Source organism: Danio rerio, chromosome 7 (genome assembly GCF_049306965.1).
Source record: "Danio rerio strain Tuebingen ecotype United States chromosome 7, GRCz12tu, whole genome shotgun sequence".
Classification (NCBI taxonomy): Eukaryota; Metazoa; Chordata; class Actinopteri; order Cypriniformes; family Danionidae; genus Danio; species Danio rerio.
This window is the reverse complement of record NC_133182.1, coordinates 1,830,001-1,853,060: the sequence shown is the minus strand read 5'-3', so window position 1 is coordinate 1,853,060 and position 23,060 is coordinate 1,830,001. Positions and strand designations below refer to the sequence as shown.

General features: G+C 39.1%; 2 protein-coding genes across 3 annotated transcripts in view; one reads left to right on the top strand and one right to left on the bottom strand.

Moving 5' to 3' along the window:
* Nucleotides 1-23,060, top strand: part of si:cabz01076231.1 — a 758,238-nt gene that overhangs the window by 7,904 nt on the left and 727,274 nt on the right. The window lies entirely within an intron of this gene.
* The window catches only part of LOC101886933 (adenylate cyclase type 2), a 66,117-nt gene that overhangs the window by 3,356 nt on the left and 39,701 nt on the right, over nt 1-23,060 (bottom strand). For both annotated transcript variants that reach the window (XM_073907799.1, XM_073907800.1), the window contains exons 13-25: nt 20,269-20,436; nt 20,144-20,169; nt 16,791-16,847; nt 16,521-16,581; nt 16,302-16,399; nt 13,332-13,416; nt 8,283-8,420; nt 7,946-8,026; nt 7,593-7,771; nt 3,421-3,505; nt 2,561-2,719; nt 992-1,141; nt 798-905 (exon numbers count right to left, since the gene is read on the bottom strand). In XM_073907799.1, the coding sequence (XP_073763900.1) occupies nt 798-905; nt 992-1,141; nt 2,561-2,719; nt 3,421-3,505; nt 7,593-7,771; nt 7,946-8,026; nt 8,283-8,420; nt 13,332-13,416; nt 16,302-16,399; nt 16,521-16,581; nt 16,791-16,847; nt 20,144-20,169; nt 20,269-20,436 (1,395 nt within the window). The remainder of the gene's footprint in view (nt 1-797; nt 906-991; nt 1,142-2,560; nt 2,720-3,420; nt 3,506-7,592; nt 7,772-7,945; nt 8,027-8,282; nt 8,421-13,331; nt 13,417-16,301; nt 16,400-16,520; nt 16,582-16,790; nt 16,848-20,143; nt 20,170-20,268; nt 20,437-23,060) is intronic.

The window sequence follows — 23,060 nt, the reverse complement described above, 5'->3', positions numbered from 1 at the left end:
AACAGAGTTGAAGATAACAGAGCTGACAGTAACAGAATCGACGATAACAGAGTTGACGATAACAGAGTTGACAGTAACAGAATCGATGATAACAGAGTTGACGATAACAGGGTTGACGATAACAGAGTTGACGATAACAGGGTTGAAGATAACAGAGTTGACGATAACAGAGTTGACGATAACAGAGTTGACGATAACAGAGTTGACGATAACAGGGTGGAAGATAACAGAGTTTAAGATAACAGAGTTGAAGATAACAGAGTTGACGATAACAGAGTTGACGATAACAGAGTTGACGATAACAGAGTTGACGATAACAGAGTTGAAGATAACAGTTGACAATAACAGAGTTGACAGTAACAGAATCGATGATAACAGAGTCGACGATAACAGAGTTGACGATAACAGAGTTGAAGGTAACAGAGTTGACGATAACAGAGTTGAAGATAACAGGGTTAAAGATAACAGAGTTGACGATAACAGTTGACGATAACAGAGTTGACGATGACAGAGTTGAAGATAACAGTTGACAATAACAGAGTTGACAGTAACAGAATCGACGATAACAGAGTTAAAGATGACAGAGTTGACGATAAACAGAGTTGACAGTAACAGAGTTGAAGATAATAGAGTTGACAGTAACAGAGTTGACAGTAACAGAATCGACGATAACAGAGTTGACGATAACAGAGTTGACGATAACAGTCGACAATAACAGAGTTGACAGTAACAGAATCGACGATAACAGAGTTGATGATAACAGAGTTGATGATAACAGAGTTGAATTTCAATCTCACCTGTCGCTCCTCTGCTTTGGCAGGTTGGGTCAGTCCCGCCGCCGCCATATACGTGCTGCCGATGGTCTTAATCTTTTCTACAGCGCAGAACTTTGGCTTGCTGAGGAGCTGGAAAACAGAAAAAGACAAGATTTGAGAAAGGTGGATTCAAAATAATATGAATGGAATAATGAATAAATAAATGTACAGTAAACCTCGTCAAAGTCTGAAATGATCTCGTTGAGGAAGCGCAGACACTCCAGGCCGTTGTTGTTGACGCTGCTTTCATTGTAAAACTCTTTGAAAAAATGCGGCACAGACGCAAACATGACGCAGACACACTCACATGACTTACTGTACAAGTCCTGAAACACACACACACACACACACACACTTTTTTAGACATTTAAATGACATCACAGAAAACAGATTGACTTTGTGAAGTTTATTTATAAACTAATTTCAAGAGGAGCACATGATTATGATTGAACACAGCTGGTCCTGCATTAACTACAGCATGATTCACCAATCAGACGATTCCTAACTCACTATAAATAACCAGAGTTCCTTACTACAGTTACCTTCGCCTTGAAGAATCCCCCTTTCCACCCCTACTCCTCCACCTTCCCCTCTGTAGGGCAGCACAGTGGCCCAGTGGTTAGCACTGTGCCTCACAGCAAGAACGTCACTGATTCAACTCCTTAACAGGCCAAGTGTCGTTTCTGTGTGGAGTTTACACGTTCTTCCCGTGCTCATGTGGGTTTCCCCCAGGTTCCCCGGTTTTCTCCCACATTCCCAAAAACGAGTTATAAGTGAATTGGTCAATCTAAACTAGTGTTCTCGAGATCTAACAGAGCTCAAACTCCCTCTCGCCCTGCAAACGGGAGGGAGCCCCGGGCTCGAGGATCTTATGGGATCAGGGCTTTCTCCTGGAACAGCATGCCAAGCACGCTTTATAATCCGTCATCAGCTAAGTGTGAACTCTTGAAACAGAATTAAGATCTGACCTGTGAATGCTTTTAAAATTACATTTGAATCCTGTTACAGGATGGATAACCTCAAATAAACTGCAGATCTCAGACAACAGTCAGCGCGGGTGATTTAAATGTTAAGCAATAACACAATCAGACATCCTACGGGACTATTCGCTCGAATGAGGTGGCGTGGATAACACGCATTGAGAGAATGACACAGCGCTAATTGAGCAGTTCGTATTCAAGCCTTTCTGCAATGATGAGTCACACAAGTGCAGTTGCAAAGTTTGCAGTAAACACATGCACACATGCGCGTCTACTGACATTATGGTCCACATTATGGTCTGGTGCTTCCAGAGGTTATGAATTACAGATTGAGTCTGTCTTTATTGCAAACATGCTCTGATTTAAAAACGTGTTAATCTTGTGAAACTCCTTCTTGAGCTGCAGCTGATCACAGATCTTTCAATCACAGTTTCTTAGCAAATCCTGTTCTGTGGACATGTTTATATGCACTACGGAGGCGTGTTAATACGCTCCTGTCAATCAATTTGGTGGGCGGGGAAACCACACTCCTACATCACGTTGCGGTGGGCCTCAAAATCACTGGGATATGGATTATATTTAGCATCTGGAAATTTTTAAAAAGAGACTTGTGTTTCTATCACTTCAATATGATTGTGGACACACGATTCCTGCACACAGTTCTGTCCAGCCAGCTTACACTAGTTTAACAACCCTTTCATAACCCTCCTCAGCGCTGTACATGGCAGTGTGTCCTGTAGGGGGCAGCGGTGTTTTGTTCTGTACCTGGTTCTGTATGTCTTTCCCGATGAAGAAGTCGGTGACGTGTCCGGGCAGCAGATTCTGCAGCAGCAGGCGGTTCACGTTCTTCGTCGTCTCCATTTCCTCTGACTTCTTCTTGAAACACTTTTCTAGGAGGAACTCTGTCCGAGAGCCCAGCTCATCCTGGAGGACATCACACACACACACACATATATGAACACACACACACATACATGCAAGTACACACGTGCATACACATACACTACAAAAGAGCGCACGGACACACACACACAAGCACACACACACAATTTGAGTGCACACACATACATATGAGCATACACACATGTGCGCACACACATAGACCCATGTACACACAGACACACAAGCAAACACAAATACATTCATAAGTATGATCACACACACACGTGCACAGACACACAAATACAAAGATACTCACACACACAGACATGAGCACACACATACGTACACACACAAACACACAAATATGATCACAAACAGACATACATATATATGCACACACACACACACATAGACAAATGTACACACAGACACACACACACACTCAGACAATTGTACACACACACATACACATGCATACATATAAGCAAAAACGTGCACACAGACATACATACATACACACATGCACAGAAATACACACACACACACATACATGTTCACAAATACAAACACAGAGAAAGACACAAGACTGCACACACACACACACATAGAAACAAACACAAACACAGTCATAGAAAGGCACACGCACATACACACACACAGTCAGGCACAAATCCACAAATAACACACGCTGACATACAGAAATACACAAACACACACACACACACACACAATAACACACTGACCTGTCGCACTATAATCAGTGATGTCAGGTAGAAAATCACCAGCCAAACACCTGCCATGATCTTTGGCTCTTTAAGAACTCCTGGCCTGCAACACACACACACACACACACACACACACACACACACACACACACACACACACACACATACACACACACACACACACACACACATACACACACACACACACACACAATTGATAAAGAATTAACCCAGAGTGTTTCTGGACATCGCTTACTAATATACTGTATTAATTATATATGAATAACCTGCACCTGACCCCTGACCATCACACACACACACACACACACACACACACACTGTGGCGTCACTAAATCAACACTGAGTGTATTTACCGCCATCATTAATTCTCCTGCTCTCGTTATGAAGGGCTGATCAGTGGCGTCATCATCAGGAGTAAACATGTTAGTCTTCATAATCCCTCATGGAAATGTGCATAAACTCTCTGACACGGCTAATCTCTGTTCTTAAACACAATCAGCTCCACAGCCTTAATGAAGGATGTCACGGTCAATATAAGGCTGAGGGTAATATTCATCTGTATGTATATTCAGTCGGCAGTTTCATCACATATAGTTGAAGTCAGAATTATTCTCCTCCCTGTTTATTTCTGTTTACGGAGAGCAGATTTCTAAAGCACAGTTCTAATCATAATAGTGTTAATAACTCATCTCTAATAACTGATTTATTTTCTCTTTGTCATGATGACAGTGAATAATATTAGACTAGATATTCTTCAAGACCCTTCTATACAGCTTAAAGTGACATTTAAAGGCTTCACTAGGGTAATTAGGGTAACTAGGCAGGTTAGAGTAATTATGCAAGTTATTGTATAATGATGGTTTGTTCTGTAGACTATAAAATATATAGCTTAAAGGGGCTAATATTATTGAGCTTAAAATGTTGTTCACAATATTAAAAACTGCTTTTATTCTAGCCGAAATAAAACAAATAAGACTTTCTCCAGAAGAACAAATATTATCAGACATACTGTGAACATTTCCTGAATCTGATAAACATCATTTAGGAAATATTTAAAAAAGAAAAACAATTGGAAGGAGGCGAATAATTCTGTCTTCAACTGTACACACAGCTATAATTACCTCTTGATACTGGATATATATAAGGGCAGATCATTTTTAACTGTATTTTGAATCAGATTTAAGTAATTTGTCACGTTAGGGTGATCAAAACAGGAACAAAAACAGGTGTAGAATCCAAGTGCAGTTTAATTGATGTATTGTGCAGTGACCGTGACAAAAATCCCAAAATCAAAGTAACAAAATAAACAAACAAACTAGGAACTCAAACAGATAAAACTCGAACTAGACTTTAACAAGAATAACAGGATACAGACTGGAATCAGGAACAAATATACCGATAAAGACAAACGACGAACTGACAAACGGAGGTGGAATGGTTGAATATATAGTCCAGGTAATTAACGGGGAAACAGAGACAGCTGTGATTCCAATCAGTGTATGTGAAAGGCCGGGGCTGCGTCTGAAACCGCCTACTACTCAGTAGGTACTGCATTTGAATGTAAACGTACTACTCGGTCGTTAGAAAAGTACGTTCTATACAGTATGAATGTGAAAAGTATGAATGGAATTCGGACGTACTACACCCGCCATTTTGTCATGGTCACGTGACCTACCTGCGTCAGTTGCGTCGCTTTACTCCCATTCATGAATTCGCTCGCGGGGCATCATGGGATAGCGCAGTGTGCATGGGATGCGCACTCCGGAATCTTGCCGGAAGTAGTAAGTCCGCATACTGATTTTCGAATTCTATGAATTCAGACATACTACTCGCCTTGCATACTGATTTTAGCGTACTATATAGTATGGAAGTATGCGGTTTCGGACGCAGCCCGGGTGTATGCACGAAGGAATGTGTGGATATGTAGTTCTTTCGCCACTGCAGTTCGCAGGGAGTTGCAGGCAAACTACAGTGGCAACTGGTGTTCATACACAGTCATGACATAATTCGTAAAAAAAGAAAACGAAATGAATTGATTTTAGTTGTGTGAGTGTGTGCGTGTGTGTGTGTGTGTGACTGTATGTTTGCGCTCATATGTATGTGTGTGTGCTTATATGTGTGTATGTATGTGTGTGTGTGCTCATTTGTATGTATGTGTGTATGCTTACGGGTTTGTGTGCTCATATCTATGCGTATGTTTGTGTGTTTAAGTAAATTGTTATAAATATTTATATTTATATATTTCTTTTGTAGGGTGAGGCAGTGGCGCAGTAGGTAGTGCTGTCGCCTCACAGCAAGAAGGTTGCTAAGACTAAGCCGAAAAGAAAATGAATGAATGAATGATTTTTTTTAATATATGTATGTTTTGTTATTATAATTATATTATAATTATATTATTATAATGTGCAGGACGTGTTGGCGAAATTTGTTGCTATTTTCACACCAGCGCAACAGTAATTTCAGTAGTAAACTGTAGTTTTGCTCCACGTTGTACTAAATTTTAGACACAAATCTCTGTTCTTAACAAAGAAAATTAAATGCATTTAAAATAGCGCTGTCAAATTAGTGCGCTAACACATGCGATTAATTTTAAATAATTAACGCTTTAAAAAAAATTAACCTGCAGTTGCAGGTTTTTTTTTACTTCCTGTTGTGGTGGACGTGTGTTCAACAGGCAAGAAATGTGGATAAGACCAAGGAAGCACTTTTTGAAGGCAAGTTCAGTATAAAACTATTAGTCACATCACCAGGCTCTCCAGAGTTTCATGCAGTTTCGGGTGTTTCATTTTTAACTTTCGACTTCTGTTGTAAGTTGATACCGCATGGCGAACAGAAAGAAAATCCTCCGCATTTCGTGACTCGGTGTTCCTTTAAGGTAATCAAATCACTGCTTAGGCTACACGGTAGACTTTTAATAAGAGTATAATCTTAATCATATTAAAATCAGAGTATTGGTGTCTTATGTAAATGTACCCAGAAAGTCTCTGGTGAAGTCGCGAGCTGTCAAAGACAGGGCATTACTCTGCCTTTCAGCATGAGCCTCCAAGTTTAGTGTGTTTCCTCATTAAACGCAATGAAAGCGTATGCTTCGCGCTGTTGTGTCAGAATCCTTGTGAAATACAGTAATACTTTAGGACGCTTAGTTTAAGCAAATTTGATGAACGTGATCATGCGTGTTAATCTGAGGGGAGTCGCTCCAGTATGGAAGGCCGTTGGGGCCAAAACGTCTGCAGCGCGTTGTGTGTGTCTGTGTCAGGCCCGTTGAGGGGTGTCAGGGGTGGAGTGAGTGACGTATCTGAGTAGGGGCGAGAGGGGTGTGCAATGTATTTAACGACCGGTTTGCAGAAATTATCATTCATTTGCGGGCATTTGGGAGTCTCTGTGCACTTGCGGGACACTCCTAGTCTTAGCAACTGGATAAATGTAAAGGAGGATTAAGCAAAATTGTTTCTACTCTATAACTAATGTTCTCAACTCACAGCAATAAAACTCTACAATGAGTGCAACAGTTTGTATTCTATAGTTTATTATTATAATTGTTCATTTTCCATATCTGCAATTCCTGTATTTTGGCATTTTTTTGCAGTCCACTTAGAATCCAACATGGAAATCAATGTTTTCTTTATTGGCATTGATTGTTTTAAAATTTAAATGTCATTAACATGCCTGTGTTTTAATTTCTGTAGTAAATATGGCTGTCAAGCCAGGATCTTGATGGTTTATTGTGGGTTTGTTGTTTACATGAAGAAATCTGTGTTACAAGTTAAACAAAAATTATATCAAACAATTATATTTTGAATTTAAATATTTTTTGTCTTGCGTTTACATTAATTTTACATTTAAATAGCCAAAATTACAAGTTTCAGTATTTTAAATGTGATTAATCGCGATTAATTTTTCTAAAAAGGTGCGATTAAATAGTTAATTTTTTTTAATCGATTGACAGCACTAATTTACATGTTTGTGCAAACTCAGTGTATGTGGATTGTGTGAGCGTTTATGTGTACAAACTGAGTGTGTGTGAATTTCATGAGTGTGTATGTGCAAACTGAGTGTGAATTGCATAAATGTGGGTATCTTTGTGTGTGTGTGTGTGTGTGTGTGTGCATTAAAAGTGGGTGTGCGCAAACTGAGTGTGTGAGAATTGCGTGAGTGTGTGTGTATCTTACGTGTTGTTAGCAGTGTACAGCTGCTGCATGTAGCAGTCGGAGCGCGGCGCATAAACGTAGAGAAAGAGCGCCAGATACACCACCACAGCCAGAGTCAGGAGGAGGAGTTTGACCGACACACACACACGCATGAACACCAGCACGCCCAGCATCGCCAGCAGACAGCAGAACAGGTAATACTGCACACACACACACACACATCATTAACACATGAAGAATACACTCATCATCCGACATATGCAATAATTCAATATCTGCTGGTGATGAACATGGACAGTACTGATGTATAGTGTTGATCTTTATTGCCATGACTCAACAATTTATGACATCAGGAAATCTGCTATTCAGCTCACCGGCACAGTGTAGAGATTCAGAAAGTTCAGTGCTGTTGCATTCTGGGAAACATTCACACAGCTATCACCTGGAATGAAAGCCTACAAACCACATAAACCAAGTTAAACATAAAAACACAGCTGAGTATTTGTATTTGCTCACAACTAGCCACTTATTGCCAAGCTATTTTTGAGCTAGGGGTGGGCGATATGGCAAACATAAGTTAGAATCACAATGCACAAAATCTCAGAACTGCTACAAAATAATTTCTCAATTCGCTATACGTGAAAGCTGATGTATGTGTGTGTGCATGTGTATGTGTGTATATGTGTGTGTGTGCATGTGTGTGTTTCTCACCATGTTCAGCACTGCCATGAGCAGTGTGATGAGCAGGCAGAGCAGCACCAGCAGCAGTCGCAGCACCGCCCTGCTGGCCGCACCGGTGCACAGCTCCAACATCCAGGGGATACTGGGGGGAACCTTGGACCTCCAGCGCTGACAAACACACGCAAACATCAACAACTGACATGATAACACAAATACGGGTTTTTCTAGAATTGCAGGAATATTTTGCATCTCCAGGATAAACTTTCTGTTATATTACAAAAACTTGAAACAGTTTTGAATAATAATAAAAATATTTCAAGCTATCTCAACTCTACGTCAACTCTGTTATCGTCAACTCTGTTATCATCAACTCTATTATCCAACCCAAGCTCATTCTGAAAACGTAGCCCCGCGGACATTTCTGGAGACCGCGATTTACGTGGCTGGAGGTACGTATGGCCCTGTTTGTATTTTTCAAGTGAATGCTACGGGGCGGTGTGACGCCACTCCTCTTTTTGCGCTCACTCACCTCCGTGTGGAGGGCTTTCCCGCCGCAACCAGTTTGTCCGCTTAGCTCGCAGCGTTACGTCGGTGGAGCGGAGGCCTGGAGGAGGAGGAGCCGCTGCGACGACCGGTTTCGAGTCCAGGGAAGATCGGTTCCAGAAATCAGGTAAGATGAAAAACAGAATCCAAAAAATAAAAGCGATCGAGTTCGTGATGGGGCGAGAATGTGGCGAAATCCGAAAACGCGGTCAAATTCGAACGAGGGCTTTTGCTTCTCTTTTCCTGACAGCTTTTGTAAATCTTCGCTTGGGTTTAGGGAAGGAGGAGGAGGAGGATGGCCCGGTCGGCCGCCCAGTCGATCGTTCAGTCATTCAGTCCGTCAGTCGGAGAGATGATCGCTCGACAGTACCCTCTGGCGGCTTTTCACGTAAGAACAGTGCGAGCGCGAACGGCACGCGCTTTTGAGAGGCGTTCGAGATGCGAAAAAGCACAGCGCAGCGGCCTCTCGCAGATTCGCGAAAACAAAAACTGCACGAATACGTACCTCCCGAGACGTATTTCGCAGCCTTCAGAAACTTCCGCGGGGCTACGTTTCCACGATGTGCCTGGGTTGCTATTATCGTCAACTCTGTTATCATCAACTCTATTATCGTCAATTCTATTATCGTCAACTCTGTTATCGTCAACTCTATTATCGTCAACTCTGTTATCGTCAACTCTGTTATCGTCAACTCTGTTATCATCAACTCTGTTATCTTCAACTCTGTTATCGTCAACTCTGTTATCGTCAACACTGTTATCGTCAACTCTATTATCATCAACTCTGTTATCGTCAACTCTGTTATCGTCAACTCTGTTATCTTCAACTCTGTTATCGTCAACACTGTTATCGTCAACTCTGTTATCGTCAACTCTGTTATCGTCAACTCTGTTATCTTCAACTCTGTTATCGTCAACTCTGTTATCGTCAACACTGTTATCGTCAACTCTATTATCATCAACTCTGTTATCGTCAACTCTGTTATCGTCAACTCTGTTATCTTCAACTCTGTTATCGTCAACACTGTTATCGTCAACTCTGTTATCGTCAACTCTATTATCGTCAACTCTGTTATCGTCAACTCTGTTATCGTCAACTCTGTTTTCGTCAACTCTATTATCATCAACTCTGTTATCGTCAACTCTATTATCGTCAACTCTGTTATCTTCAACTATGTTATCGTCAACTCTGTTATCTTCAACTATGTTATCGTCAACTCTGTTATCGTCAACTCTGTTATCTTCAACTCTGTTATCGTCAACTCTGTTATCTTCAACTCTGTTATCGTCAACTCTGTTATCTTCAACTATGTTATCGTCAACTCTGTTATCGTCAACTCTGTTATCGTCAACTCTGTTATCTTCAACTCTGTTATCGTCAACTCTGTTATCGTCAACTCTGTTATCGTCAACTCTGTTATCTTCAACTCTGTTATCGTCAACTCTGTTATGGTCAACTCTGTTATCTTCAACTCTGTTATCTTCAACTCTGTTATCGTCAACTCTGTTTTCGTCAACTCTATTATCGTCAACTCTGTTATCGTCAACTCTGTTATCGTCAACTCTGTTATCGTCAACTCTGTTATCGTCAACTCTATTATCATAAACTCTGTTATCGTCAACTCTGTTATCGTCAACTCTGTTATCGTCAACTCTGTTATCTTCAACTCTGTTATCGTCAACTCTATTATCGTCAACTCTGTTATCTTCAACTATGTTATCTTCAACTCTGTTATCGTCAACTCTGTTATCTTCAACTCTTTTATCGTCAACTCTGTTATCGTCAACTCTGTTATCTTCAACTCTGTTATCGTCAACTCTGTTATCGTCAACTCTGTTATCGTCAACTCTGTTATCGTCAACTCTATTATCGTCAACTCTGTTATCGTCAACTCTGTTATCGTCAACTCTGTTATCGTCAACTCTATTATCGTCAACTCTGTTTTCGTCAACTCTATTATCATCAACTCTGTTATCGTCAACTCTGTTATCTTCAACTCTGTTATCGTCAACTCTGTTATCGTCAACTCTATTATCGTCAACTCTGTTATCGTCAACTCTGTTATCGTCAACTCTATTATCGTCAACTCTGTTATCGTCAACTCTGTTATCTTCAACTCTGTTATCGTCAACTCTGTTATCGTCAACTCTATTATCATCAACTCTGTTATCTTCAACTCTGTTATCGTCAACTCTGTTATCGTCAACTCTATTATCGTCAACTCTGTTATCATCAACTCTGTTACTGTCAACTCTGTTATCGTCAACTCTGTTATCGTCAACTCTGTTATCGTCAACTCTGTTATCATCAACTCTGTTACTGTCAACTCTGTTATCGTCAACTCTGTTACCGTCAACACTGTTATCTTCAACTCTGTTATCGTCAACTCTGTTATCGTCAACACTGTTATCGTCAACTCTATTATCATCAACTCTGTTATCGTCAACTCTGTTATCGTCAACTCTGTTATCGTCAACTCTGTTATCGTCAACACTGTTATCGTCAACTCTGTTATCGTCAACTCTGTTATCATCAACTCTGTTATCGTCAACTCTGTTATCGTCAACTCTGTTATCGTTTACTCTGTTATCGTCAACTCTGTTATCGTCAACTCTGTTATCGTCAACTCTATTATCGTCAACTCTGTTTTCGTCAACTCTATTATCATCAACTCTGTTATCGTCAACTCTATTATCGTCAACTCTATTATCGTCAACTCTGTTATCTTCAACTATGTTATCGTCAACTCTGTTATCGTCAACTCTGTTATCTTCAACTATGTTATCGTCAACTCTGTTATCGTCAACTCTGTTATCTTCAACTCTGTTATCGTCAACTCTGTTTTCGTCAACTCTATTATCATCAACTCTGTTATCGTCAACTCTGTTATCTTCAACTCTGTTATCGTCAACACTGTTATCGTCAACTCTGTTATCGTCAACTCTGTTATCATCAACTCTGTTATCGTCAACTCTGTTATCATCAACTCTGTTATCGTCAACTCTGTTATCGTCAACTCCGTTATCGTCAACTCTATTATCGTCAACTCTGTTATCGTCAACTCTGCTATCGTCAACTCTATTATCGTCAACTCTGTTTTCGTCAACTCTATTATCATCAACTCTGTTATCGTCAACTCTATTATCGTCAACTCTGTTATCTTCAACTATGTTATCGTCAACTCTGTTATCGTCAACTCTGTTATCTTCAACTATGTTATCGTCAACTCTGTTATCGTCAACTCTGTTATCTTCAACTCTGTTTTCGTCAACTCTATTATCGTCAACTCTGTTATCGTCAACTCTGTTATCTTCAACTCTGTTATCGTCAACTCTGTTATTGTCAACTCTGTTATCTTCAACTCTGTTATCGTCAACTCTGTTATCGTCAACTCTGTTATCTTCAACTCTGTTATCGTCAACTCTGTTTTCGTCAACTCTATTATCATCAACTCTGTTATCATCAACTCTGTTATCGTCAACTCTGTTTTCGTCAACTCTGTTATCGTCAACTCTGTTATCGTCAACTCTGTTATCGTCAACTCTGTTATCGTCAACTCTGTTATCGTCAACTCTGTTTTCTTCAACTCTGTTATCGTCAACTCTATTATCGTCAACTCTGTTATCTTCAACTATGTTATCTTCAACTCTGTTATCGTCAACTCTGTTATCTTCAACTCTGTTATCGTCAACTCTGTTATCTTCAACTCTGTTATCGTCAACTCTGTTATCGTCAACTCTGTTATCGTCAACTCTGTTATCGTCAACTCTGTTATCGTCAACTCTATTATCATCAACTCTGTTTTCGTCAACTCTATTATCATCAACTCTGTTATCGTCAACTCTATTATCATCAACTCTGTTATCGTCAACTCTGTTATCTTCAACTCTGTTATCGTCAACTCTATTATCGTCAACTCTGTTATCGTCAACTCTGTTATCGTCAACTCTGTTATCGTCAACTCTGTTATCGTGAACTCTGTTATCGTCAACTCTGTTATCTTCAACTCTGTTATCGTCAACTCTGTTATCGTCAACTCTGTTATCTTCAACTCTGTTATCGTCAACTCTGTTTTCGTCAACTCTATTATCATCAACTCTGTTATCGTCAACTCTATTATCATCAACTCTGTTATCGTCAACTCTGTTATCGTCAACTCAGTGACTGTCAACTCCGTTAATGTCAAATCTGTTATCGCCAATTCTGTTATCATCAACTCCGTTAATGTCAACTGTGTTTTACAATTAGTAACAGAATCAAATATCACAAATAAGCATTTTGCATTATTTCACATTAATAATGGATTCAGTTAACTGTAAATGATATATTTGTTTTAAATCATTCCAGTTTAAGGAAAATGAATGGAAAATGCCTAAAATGTACCCGCAATTCTAGAAAGAGTCACACATTGAGCTGTAATGCTGAGTAATATCTTAGAATAATTGTACATAATTATATTAAACAATAATATAATACTTATGATCAATTAGTGTTGCCGAAACAAACCCACACGTGTGTAAGATGTGCAATCATACCTTGAGGAATGTAGTGAAGACTATTAGTACAATCAGTATTTGGACTGGGAACGTGGAACCATACGACACCGCCAGCGCAAAGTTTCTGGACATAAAATCATGAGAGATTTTTGCTTAATATCTGTAGTGTGTTTCTGTTCTTAATGTGATTGATGTAATACCCAACTAGCAATAACGTCTGTTTCACCTCTGTCATCTGATCTTTGCCAAAAATATACACAAGCAGAAAACAGCTCTGATTGGTTGATGTCAAATGATTTAGTTTTTCATTGATAAATAATTTACATTTAAGAAGAAATGTTGGAGAAAAGTGTTTGTGCACAGTGATCAAACATGTTTTATTTGTCAGGTGAGCCGTTTAAACTAAAACATTACCATGAAAACCTCACATATTTCAAGTACTGGGATTTATTATATGATAAAAACACATGAATTTCATATTTTAAAATGTTTACAATATATTTTCATATTCACAGCTCTCTTAAATAAGTGCATGGTCACATGATATACAAGTACACACATTTAAAGTGTTGTTTTAATGTTTGAAGTTAACAATGACTCGTTATAATTAACCATTATCTTTCCATCAAGTCTTAAACGTCTGCTGTAGAATGATATATTCTTCAAAATACAACAGGCATAAACGTATTACAGTAAACTGAGATGTTTTAAGAAATAATTTGTTGCGTTGAACTAATGATATATGAACAAACCACTCAGTAAAACCCTTAAAAATATATATATTTAAAATATGTCATTTTTGAAGGGTATGGAAAATGCAAATAAAAAAATAGAAAGCAGTCATTTTTGCATTAATTTTGACTTGATTTCGATTGCGGATTATACAACAAACATTATTCAAATGTGTCCAACACATTTCAAAAACAGTTGTGACAGGAGCAGTTTAGGGCAGTCATCAGGTAAACTGGTGAAATAATGATGTGATGTGAAACAGGTGATGTCAACAGGTGATTATAATTATGATTTGCTAGAAAAGCAGCATCAAGAAAGGTCTAGTCCTCAAGGGGCAAAGATGGGCCGAGGATCGCCAGTTTGACAACACAATGTCAAACACAAAGCTTAAACACAATGTTCCTCAGAGGAAGAGAGGAAGACATGTGGATATTTCACCTTCAACAGTGCAGAACAGCAGTAAAGACTGAAGGAATCTGGAGGAGTTTCAGTGCGTAAAGGACAAGATATGGAACAAATCCAATACCAAAAGTATTGAAATAAAAAGCTTGTTAAAGAGCACAAACTGAAAAAAATTAATACATTAAATTAACAACTGTTTGCATTTTAATGACTTGAATTCCAGGGTTTGTATTTTTAGGTCCTGAAATTTAACACAGCTGTTTGTTTAAGCTGTCATCATTTCAACTAAAAACACATTTTCATACTTGTAAATTCAATAATTCATATTCAGTTTCCAGGTTTCACTTACAAAGGGGAATTTAATTTTATTTCAGTTCAAAAATTCGCTTCCATAAATTCAGTGGATCAAATTCGGCTCTTAAAATTTGACATTTCTTCCAGCGACTGCAGAAAAAGCAATAGATTGCAGATTGACAATCTCCAGCTGCTTTTTCACTCGCAGGTGCACCAATTTAAGATTTTAAAACCAGTAAATAAGTGATGAAAAAAGCTAATAACGGCACAAAAGTAGCATTTAATATTGTCAATGTGAAATTTTAACAGCCTAATTTGATCCACTGAATTTGTGGAAGCGAATGAACTGAAATAAAAAAAATTGACAATTGTTGTTTGAATATGATACATGAAATCTGGAAATTGAATAAGAATTATAGATTTTTTAAGTATATAATCATGTTTGAAATATTTTTGTTAAAATATTGACAGCCTAAATAAACAGCTGTGTTCAATTTCAGGCCCTAAAAATACAGACCCTGGCAATGCAAGTTATTAAAATGCAAGCAGTTGTTAATTCAATGTTTTTTTTTTTTCAGCTTGTGCTATTTGATACGCTTTTTATTTCAATACATTTGGCATTGATTTTGTTCCATAACAAGAGCACAAGCCTAAGCTGAACAACCGTGATCTCCGGTCCTCAGGGGGCGCTGCATCAAGAATCCTCATTTATCTATGAGCCAGATCAACACATGAGGTCAGGACTACTGCTGCAAACCTGTCAAGTACCACAATACAGAGTTACATCCACAAACGCCAGTCAAAACTGCACTGTGCCTAAAGGAAGCCCTATGTTAACAGTGTCCAGAAGAGCCGTTGACTTCTCTGGGCTCGGAGTCATCTGGGATGGACCGTCACACAGTGGAGACGTGTGCTGTGCTCACATGAATCAATATTTAAGGTATTTTTTGGGAGAAATGGACGCCGTGTGCTTCAGAGTAAAGGAGAAAAGGATCATCCAGACTGTTTTCAGCAACAAGTGCAAAAGCCAGGCTCTGTCATGCTATGAGGTTGTGTCAGTGCCCTTGGCAAAGGTAAACGCCCTTCTGTGATGCTCCATTAACGCTGAACAGCACAGAGAGATTCTGGAGTAACACATGCTGGCTTCTTCTCCAGGGAAGCTCATGCATATTTCAACAAGACCACATTCTGCACACATTACACAGTCCTGCTGTGGAGGAACAGGATACAGGTACTTGACTGACCTGCCTGCAGTCCTGACCTGTCTGCAATAGAGAATGTGTGGCGCATTTTGAAACACATACATGCCCCGTACTGTTGCCCACTTTAAGACTTGTTTGCAGGCAGAATGGAAGAAAATTACACCTGAAACTCTTCATCACTTGGTGTGTTCAGTCCCTGAACATCTTGTAAGTGTTGTGAAAAGGAACGGCAACATTACACGGTAGTAAATGCTTCACTGTCCCAAATTTTTTCCATTTGCGTTTTTCATACTGTACCAACATTTTCTGATTTGGGTTGTATTTACATAAATTTGCATGATCTATTTTTCGTAGATTATTGATTATATTTCAGACTCACTTTTCTGAGATCAACATCTGAACCACAAACACAGAGATGAAGATGACGGCCAAACATCCCACAGAATGATGAAGATCCTGGGCTTCACTCAGTGAATACTGACACACACACATGCGCATACACACACGTGCACACACACACAACAAACACACACAACAAAATATAAGACTACAAACACAAAAACAAGCGGAAATAACACAAGCTTGAACTGAATTTCACCTCTTTCTCCAGCGGACAGTCAGTAAAGAATAAAGTCAAGCAGTTCATCTTCGGACTTTTCCTACAGCATGAAAACACAAGCAACATGAGTTCAAGCACTGACAGTATGATTGATTCACCATCAGCACATTCACTCATAAGACATTCAATTATATTTATGATTTAAAGATTAAAACGTAAAACTAAACAGCTGATTACTAAGACATTAAATCAGTTAAACATACAACATTAACATTATTTTATAAATTGTTTTAAGTATTATTCACTCACCCTCCGTTATCCACAGAGTCTAAACCCATCAGTTCATTTTCCAGAACTTGTGAAGATCTGAGGAAGAAAATTAGCATGAATCATTACAGCATCTTCATAACTGAGACCTTTACACTGCAGCACTGCTGAATGCTGGATTCTGATTGGCTGATGGTCACTCTCAGGTATTTGGGTATTGTCAGATAAAGGCACAGCTAAAGTAGTTCCTGCAGGTGCGTTACAGCTCCATATCACTCCGCTGAATGATTTGAGTTATTTCACAACTAGAACAGTCAAATAATGGAACTAGACTAATTAAGAAAGAAATCATTAATTATAATAACAGGGGAATAATTCACTCCTGTCTGTTGAATTATTAGTAAATAATGCACAACTGAGGTGTAACGGACACTCTGCTTCACCACATTACCACCATTAGGTGTGCATTATTTCATACTACTACTGATAAATATAGTAATAATAATAATACATTTTTAGAATATTTTCACGCAAAAAATACAGAAAACAATTTTGCTTAGTAATAAAAGTAAAATATTCTAAATGAATAATTGATTTTTATTTATATAAATAAGTAAAAATCGTCTTTCAAGACACCCAAAGTCGACTTACAACAAACAAGTCCAACAAAAAACTAATAAATCATCGCTGAACATGATTTCAAATGCATAAAAGAAATGAGAGATGAGAAATGTATAAATGCAAACACATCTTAACCCTTTCACGCGTACGATCACGCCGGTGTGATCAGCCTTTGGCTAGTGCCTGAACCATACGATTAAATCGGTGTGATCAGCCTTAGCTGGTGCCTAAACCGTACGATCCCACCAGTGTGATCAGCCTTGATGGTCCCTAAAGCGTACGATCCCACCAGTGTGATCAGCCTTGATGGTCCCTAAAGCGTACGATCCCACCAGTGTGATCAGCCTTGATGGTCCTTAAAGCGTATGATCCCACCAGTGTGATCAGCCTTGATGGTCCCTAAAGCGTACGATCCCACCAGTGTGATCAGCCTTGATGGTCCCTAAAGCGTACGATCCCACCAGTGTGATCAGCCTTGATGGTCCTTAAAGCGTATGATCCCACCAGTGTGATCAGCCTTGATGGTCCTTAAAGCGTATGATCCCACCAGTGTGATCAGCCTTGATGGTCCCTAAAGCGTACGATCCCACCAGTGTGATCAGCCTTGATGGTCCTTAAAGCGTATGATCCCACCAGTGTGATCAGCCTTGATGGTCCTTAAAGCGTATGATCCCACCAGTGTGATCAGCCTTGATGGTCCCTAAAGCGTACGATCCCACCAGTGTGATCAGCCTTGATGGTCTCTTAAGCTTATGATCACAACGGTGTGATCAGCCTTGGTTGGTGCTTAAACCGTACAATCCCACCGGTGTGATCAGCCTTGATGGTCCCTAAAGCGCATGATCACACCGGAGGGATCAGCCTTGGCTGTCCCTAAAGCATGCGATCACACTGGTGTGATCAGCCTTGGCTGGTCTCTGAAGCATACAACAACACCAGAGTGATCAGTCTTGACTGGTCCCTAAAGCGTATGATCACACCAGTGTGATCAGCCTTGGCTCGTCCCTAATACATATGATCACACTGGAGTGATCAGCCTTGGCTGTCCTTTAAGCATTCGATCACACCTGTGTGATCAACCTTGGTTGATTCCTAAAACATATGATCACACTGGAGCGATCAGCTTTGGCTGAGCTCTGAAGCATACAATCACATCAGTGTGATCAGCCTTGGCTGTTCCGCAAAGCATATGTTTACACTTGAGTGATCAGGCTTGGCTGTCCCTAATGCGTATGATCACACCAGTTTGATTAGCTTTGGCTGGTCTCTGAAGCATACAATCACATCGGAGGGATCAGTCTTGACTGGTCCCTAAAGCATACGATCACACCAGAGTGATCAGCCTTGGCCGTCCCTAAAGTGTACAATCACACCAGTGTAATCAACCTTGGCTGGTCCCTAAAGCATATGATCACACCGGAGTGATTAGCCTTGTCTGGTCTCTGTAGCATACAATTACACCAGTGTGATCAGCCTTGGCTAGTCCGTAAAGCATATGTTTACACTGGAGTGATCAGCCTTGACTGGTCTCTGTAGCATTCGATCACACCAGTGTGATCAGCCTTGGCTAGTCCGTAAAGCATATGTTTACACTGGAGTGATCAGCCTTGACTGGTCTCTGTAGCATATAATCACACCGGAGTAATCAGCCTTGACTGTCCCTAAAGTGTACGATCACACCAGTGTGATCAGCCTTGTGTATTGACCTTATTCTCCGCAGACGAGTGGGCGCTGCCATTTGAATCTTTTTGGCACGAGACTTCCGGTCTCATTCACTTCCATTCATTTTTACACATTAAAAACTGCTCGTTTCGCTGTTTGATGTTGCAAACTGATTTTTCCTTGTTGTATTATGCTACTTGGTCTGTATAGTCATGCAAACATTTGTTTGTAGAGCAAGTAGTTTGACCGTTTTTTGCTGTTTATTATTCCTAGTAATTTCTCCCATAGGCGACTGAAACGGAAGTTCTAAGACAATCGCGAAAACAGGCGCACTCCCGCATTTTAGAATAAGGTCAATAGTGTCACAAAAATTCTGCAATATTGAAGTGAGTATCCTCAGCTGTATCTCATCTAGATTTCACCTTGCAGCAGGAGAGGGTGAAGTCTAGATCGGATACAGCTGAAGTTATTCACGTCAATATAGCACAATCTAATAAAATACAGTTTTTTTTAGATTATGCTTTATTAACATGAGTATCCTCAGCTGTATCTCATCTAGCTAAGAAAATACAAATAATGCGTAATTTCATAAATAAAATGATACTTCTCCTTAACTTGCAAGAGCAGCTGTATACCTTCTAGCAACAAGGGTGGCGCCCATTACCCGTCACATAACGAACAATGCGGTCGTTATTAAGCTGTTTAAAAGACAAAATATATGTTCTATCGCATATTTGATCATCGGAGTATCAGAAATCTCACAATATAGTTAGAACATTTGTCAATATTTACAAAAAAGGGCAAAGAGAAACAAAATACGATATATACATAGATCATTGGGGCAGGTGGATCACGTGATGAACTTGATGTTTCGCCACGGGAACTATAGAACACAATGGATTCTACGTAACAGTCACGCAGGAGGGTCAGCCAGAGGATTTACATCTTACGTGTGAAAGGGTTAAATATACATTACTATGGTAAAATATAGTCATAAGAAAGCCTGCTTGATGATAATGTGAATAGTGTCACTCTTCCTTCAAATCAACGGGTTTATTTTCTAATAACTCCTCAATTATTCCTTGCATATCATTAACAAAGTGGGTTTTCACCTGTGTGTGTTCAACGCCACGTGCTCCTGTTAAAAAGGAAAACAAATAATGAATTACAGGAATTATTACGCAACAGTTTCACAGTGATTGAGTGTGATTGGATAGTAATGATGGTTGACACTGACTATGTCCATCTGTGATTGGCTGATTTCGCTGTCAGCAGTGGGCGGAGCTGCGAGCGAGTCTTCTGGTTGGTTGAGTCCAGCAAAGGGTTTGACGGTTTTCCAGGACTGCAGATACTGTGACATGCGCACTGACGCCCGCAGCTTATGACGGTCTGTGAGTCTGTTCACCTTTTTAATGACAAAGGCTCAGTGTCAAATGAACAATAATCATCGCAACCTTATCTAAAAAGTAAAATTGCTGTCAAAATACAACACAATACTGGATAAAACAACAACAATATAATAATTTAACAATATAATTGGATGCAATGCTTAAGCTGTACAGTAATTTTATTTTAGATCAGCTTGCAAATGTTTACTTGTCAAACAGTACAATTTCAATTGTGCATCTTAAAATGAATAGAAATGAACAATGTTGTTTATGTTACCCTTTAATGGTCATTTATAAGGGATTTATAAAGCATAAACAGTCCTCACTTTAGATTAGCTCACACAACTGGATAATGTTGAGTTAATGAAGCATTTATTAACATACAGAGTAACCATCACTGAATAATGAGAATTATAAACGTTGATTTCAATAGTTTATTACTCGTTTACTAACTCATTCTGAATGATCTTAAAAAACAACCAACTATGCTTACATAACTGGTTTGTAAATGATGCAATACTTAATTTAGAAATGAAAAATAAGCAATTATTAGGCACATTGTACGTGTTTATACAGCAAGTCAAGAATACAGCATTTATAGCTGCAGTTATAAACTGCTGACTACTCTACGTTTATTAATGTAGAGTTAACGCTTAACAGATAATGAATTCATTAGATGCTAATGCTTAATAAATGGTTCATAGTGTGAAGTTATTATAAATTGTTACCAATAAGGTTTGTTTGTGTATTTACTGAGATTTTGCATTGAAATGATGAACTTAAAGGGCCCTATCATACACCTGGTGCAGTGTGGCGCAAGGCGCAATACTTGTTTGGTAGTTTTAGCTTGGCGTAAGAGTGGTTTTGAGGCGTTGCGCTACGCTGTTTAATAGCAAATGCATTAGCGCTCATATGTGCGCTCATAGGCGTTCTGGTCTATAAAGGAAGGCGTTCTGAGGCGGACCGCTGGCGCGTCGCTATTTTGAGAAACTATAATAGATTTTTCATTAGACCAAAACTAACCCGGTCTAAACTCCAGCGCAGAGTTGCGCCTCGCTTACACACTGCTTAATACACACAAGAGAGCAATAGGCAAATATCTTTACATATGAAAAAATGTAAATATTAAGGATATATATAGGATATAATAAGAATAGATATAGAATATAAATATAAAGGATTAAAATATTACAAAACATATTATTTTCTAGCCTACATAAATATGAAAAATCACTGCTTTTATGTCTTCTTCATCTCGGGAGGCTTTTTCAGTTCATTCATAACAATTTGCTTTTGTATAATGTTATTATTATTAGCAGTATATATAGGATATAACTCAGGTTTTTGAGCACATTTTGCTATTATTGTTCATTTATTTGTTTGATGGAAATTAGAACTGAATTTAGAAATAGTTTTGAAACGAATATTTGCGCTTAACAAACAAAATTTATTATTTATAGGCTAATTGATGTCTGTGCGTAAAGGTTTCTCTATCCAAGAGCGAAAGTCAAAGTAGTTTCATTATCTCTCATTCTCACGCAGTAGATGCTCTGTTTAACAGTTTTCTGTTAATAAACTGTTCACTGTTTGCTTGTGAAATGCTCATTTTTTCCACTTAGACTTATTTTATGTCCTGTAAATAGCGAATGCGCTCTTGGCGTGACGCAGCTGGCTCTTAAAGGGAATGTGAGATGAGACTCTGATTGGTTTATTCTCAAAACACACCTATAACTCATTAAGAAAATAAACTCAACCCTGTTAGACCATGCGCCACGGCGCAAAGCGGATTTCCCGTCCTTAAATTAGCAAAAATGCGTTCTGACACGCCCTGAAAGCGTTTGCGCCCTGCGCTTTGCGCTCTGCGCATGGACCGTCAAAATAGAGCCCAAAGACTCCACTATTTCTGTTTTTGACTGGATCTAATTGTCTTATTTTCATCTTTTGTGTGGGTTAACTCAACTCAGTTAAATTAAGATCTGCATGAAACCTCTATCCTCTGCATTATTTGTAAGTTAAGTTTTTTATTTGTAAATCGATGGACATCCAGCTTCTCCAGCGCCCAGACTGCAGCTCTGCACAAGAATTTTTAATTCTTCACTTTCGCCAATTGGTGAAGTTTGTTCCTCCACTGTCGCCACTGGCTTGCATGGTTGGGGACCTGTAGAGCTGTGCATTTATGGATTTGCTCTTCAGTGTTTGGACTTTCAGTAGTGATTATTAAACCACACTGAACTGAACTGAACTACACTGTTTTAATTCACTATGATCTTCTGTGTTCAGCTGCTTTGACACAATCTACATTGTAAAAGCGCTAGAGAAATGAAGATGAATTGAATTAAATCTCTGCGTTCTGGTCAACTCTGATACACCAGTTATAAAAAGGCAGAACAATCTGTAAAGCATTCAGTCAGTGTTTTGTAACCAGTGATAAAGAATATCAACACTTTATAATCTAATAAACTAGTAAACTATTAATGTATTGCCATTTGGTCCGTTTTCTAAGATGCAGTATCCAGGATATAACAAACACCTCTACTTTGGTACTAACTTTTACAGATAAGAGTTATTAGACCCACATTATTATAACTGTGTCGACTAGACGCATTTACCCATCTTTACTTCTGTACTAAGCTGCTAGAAA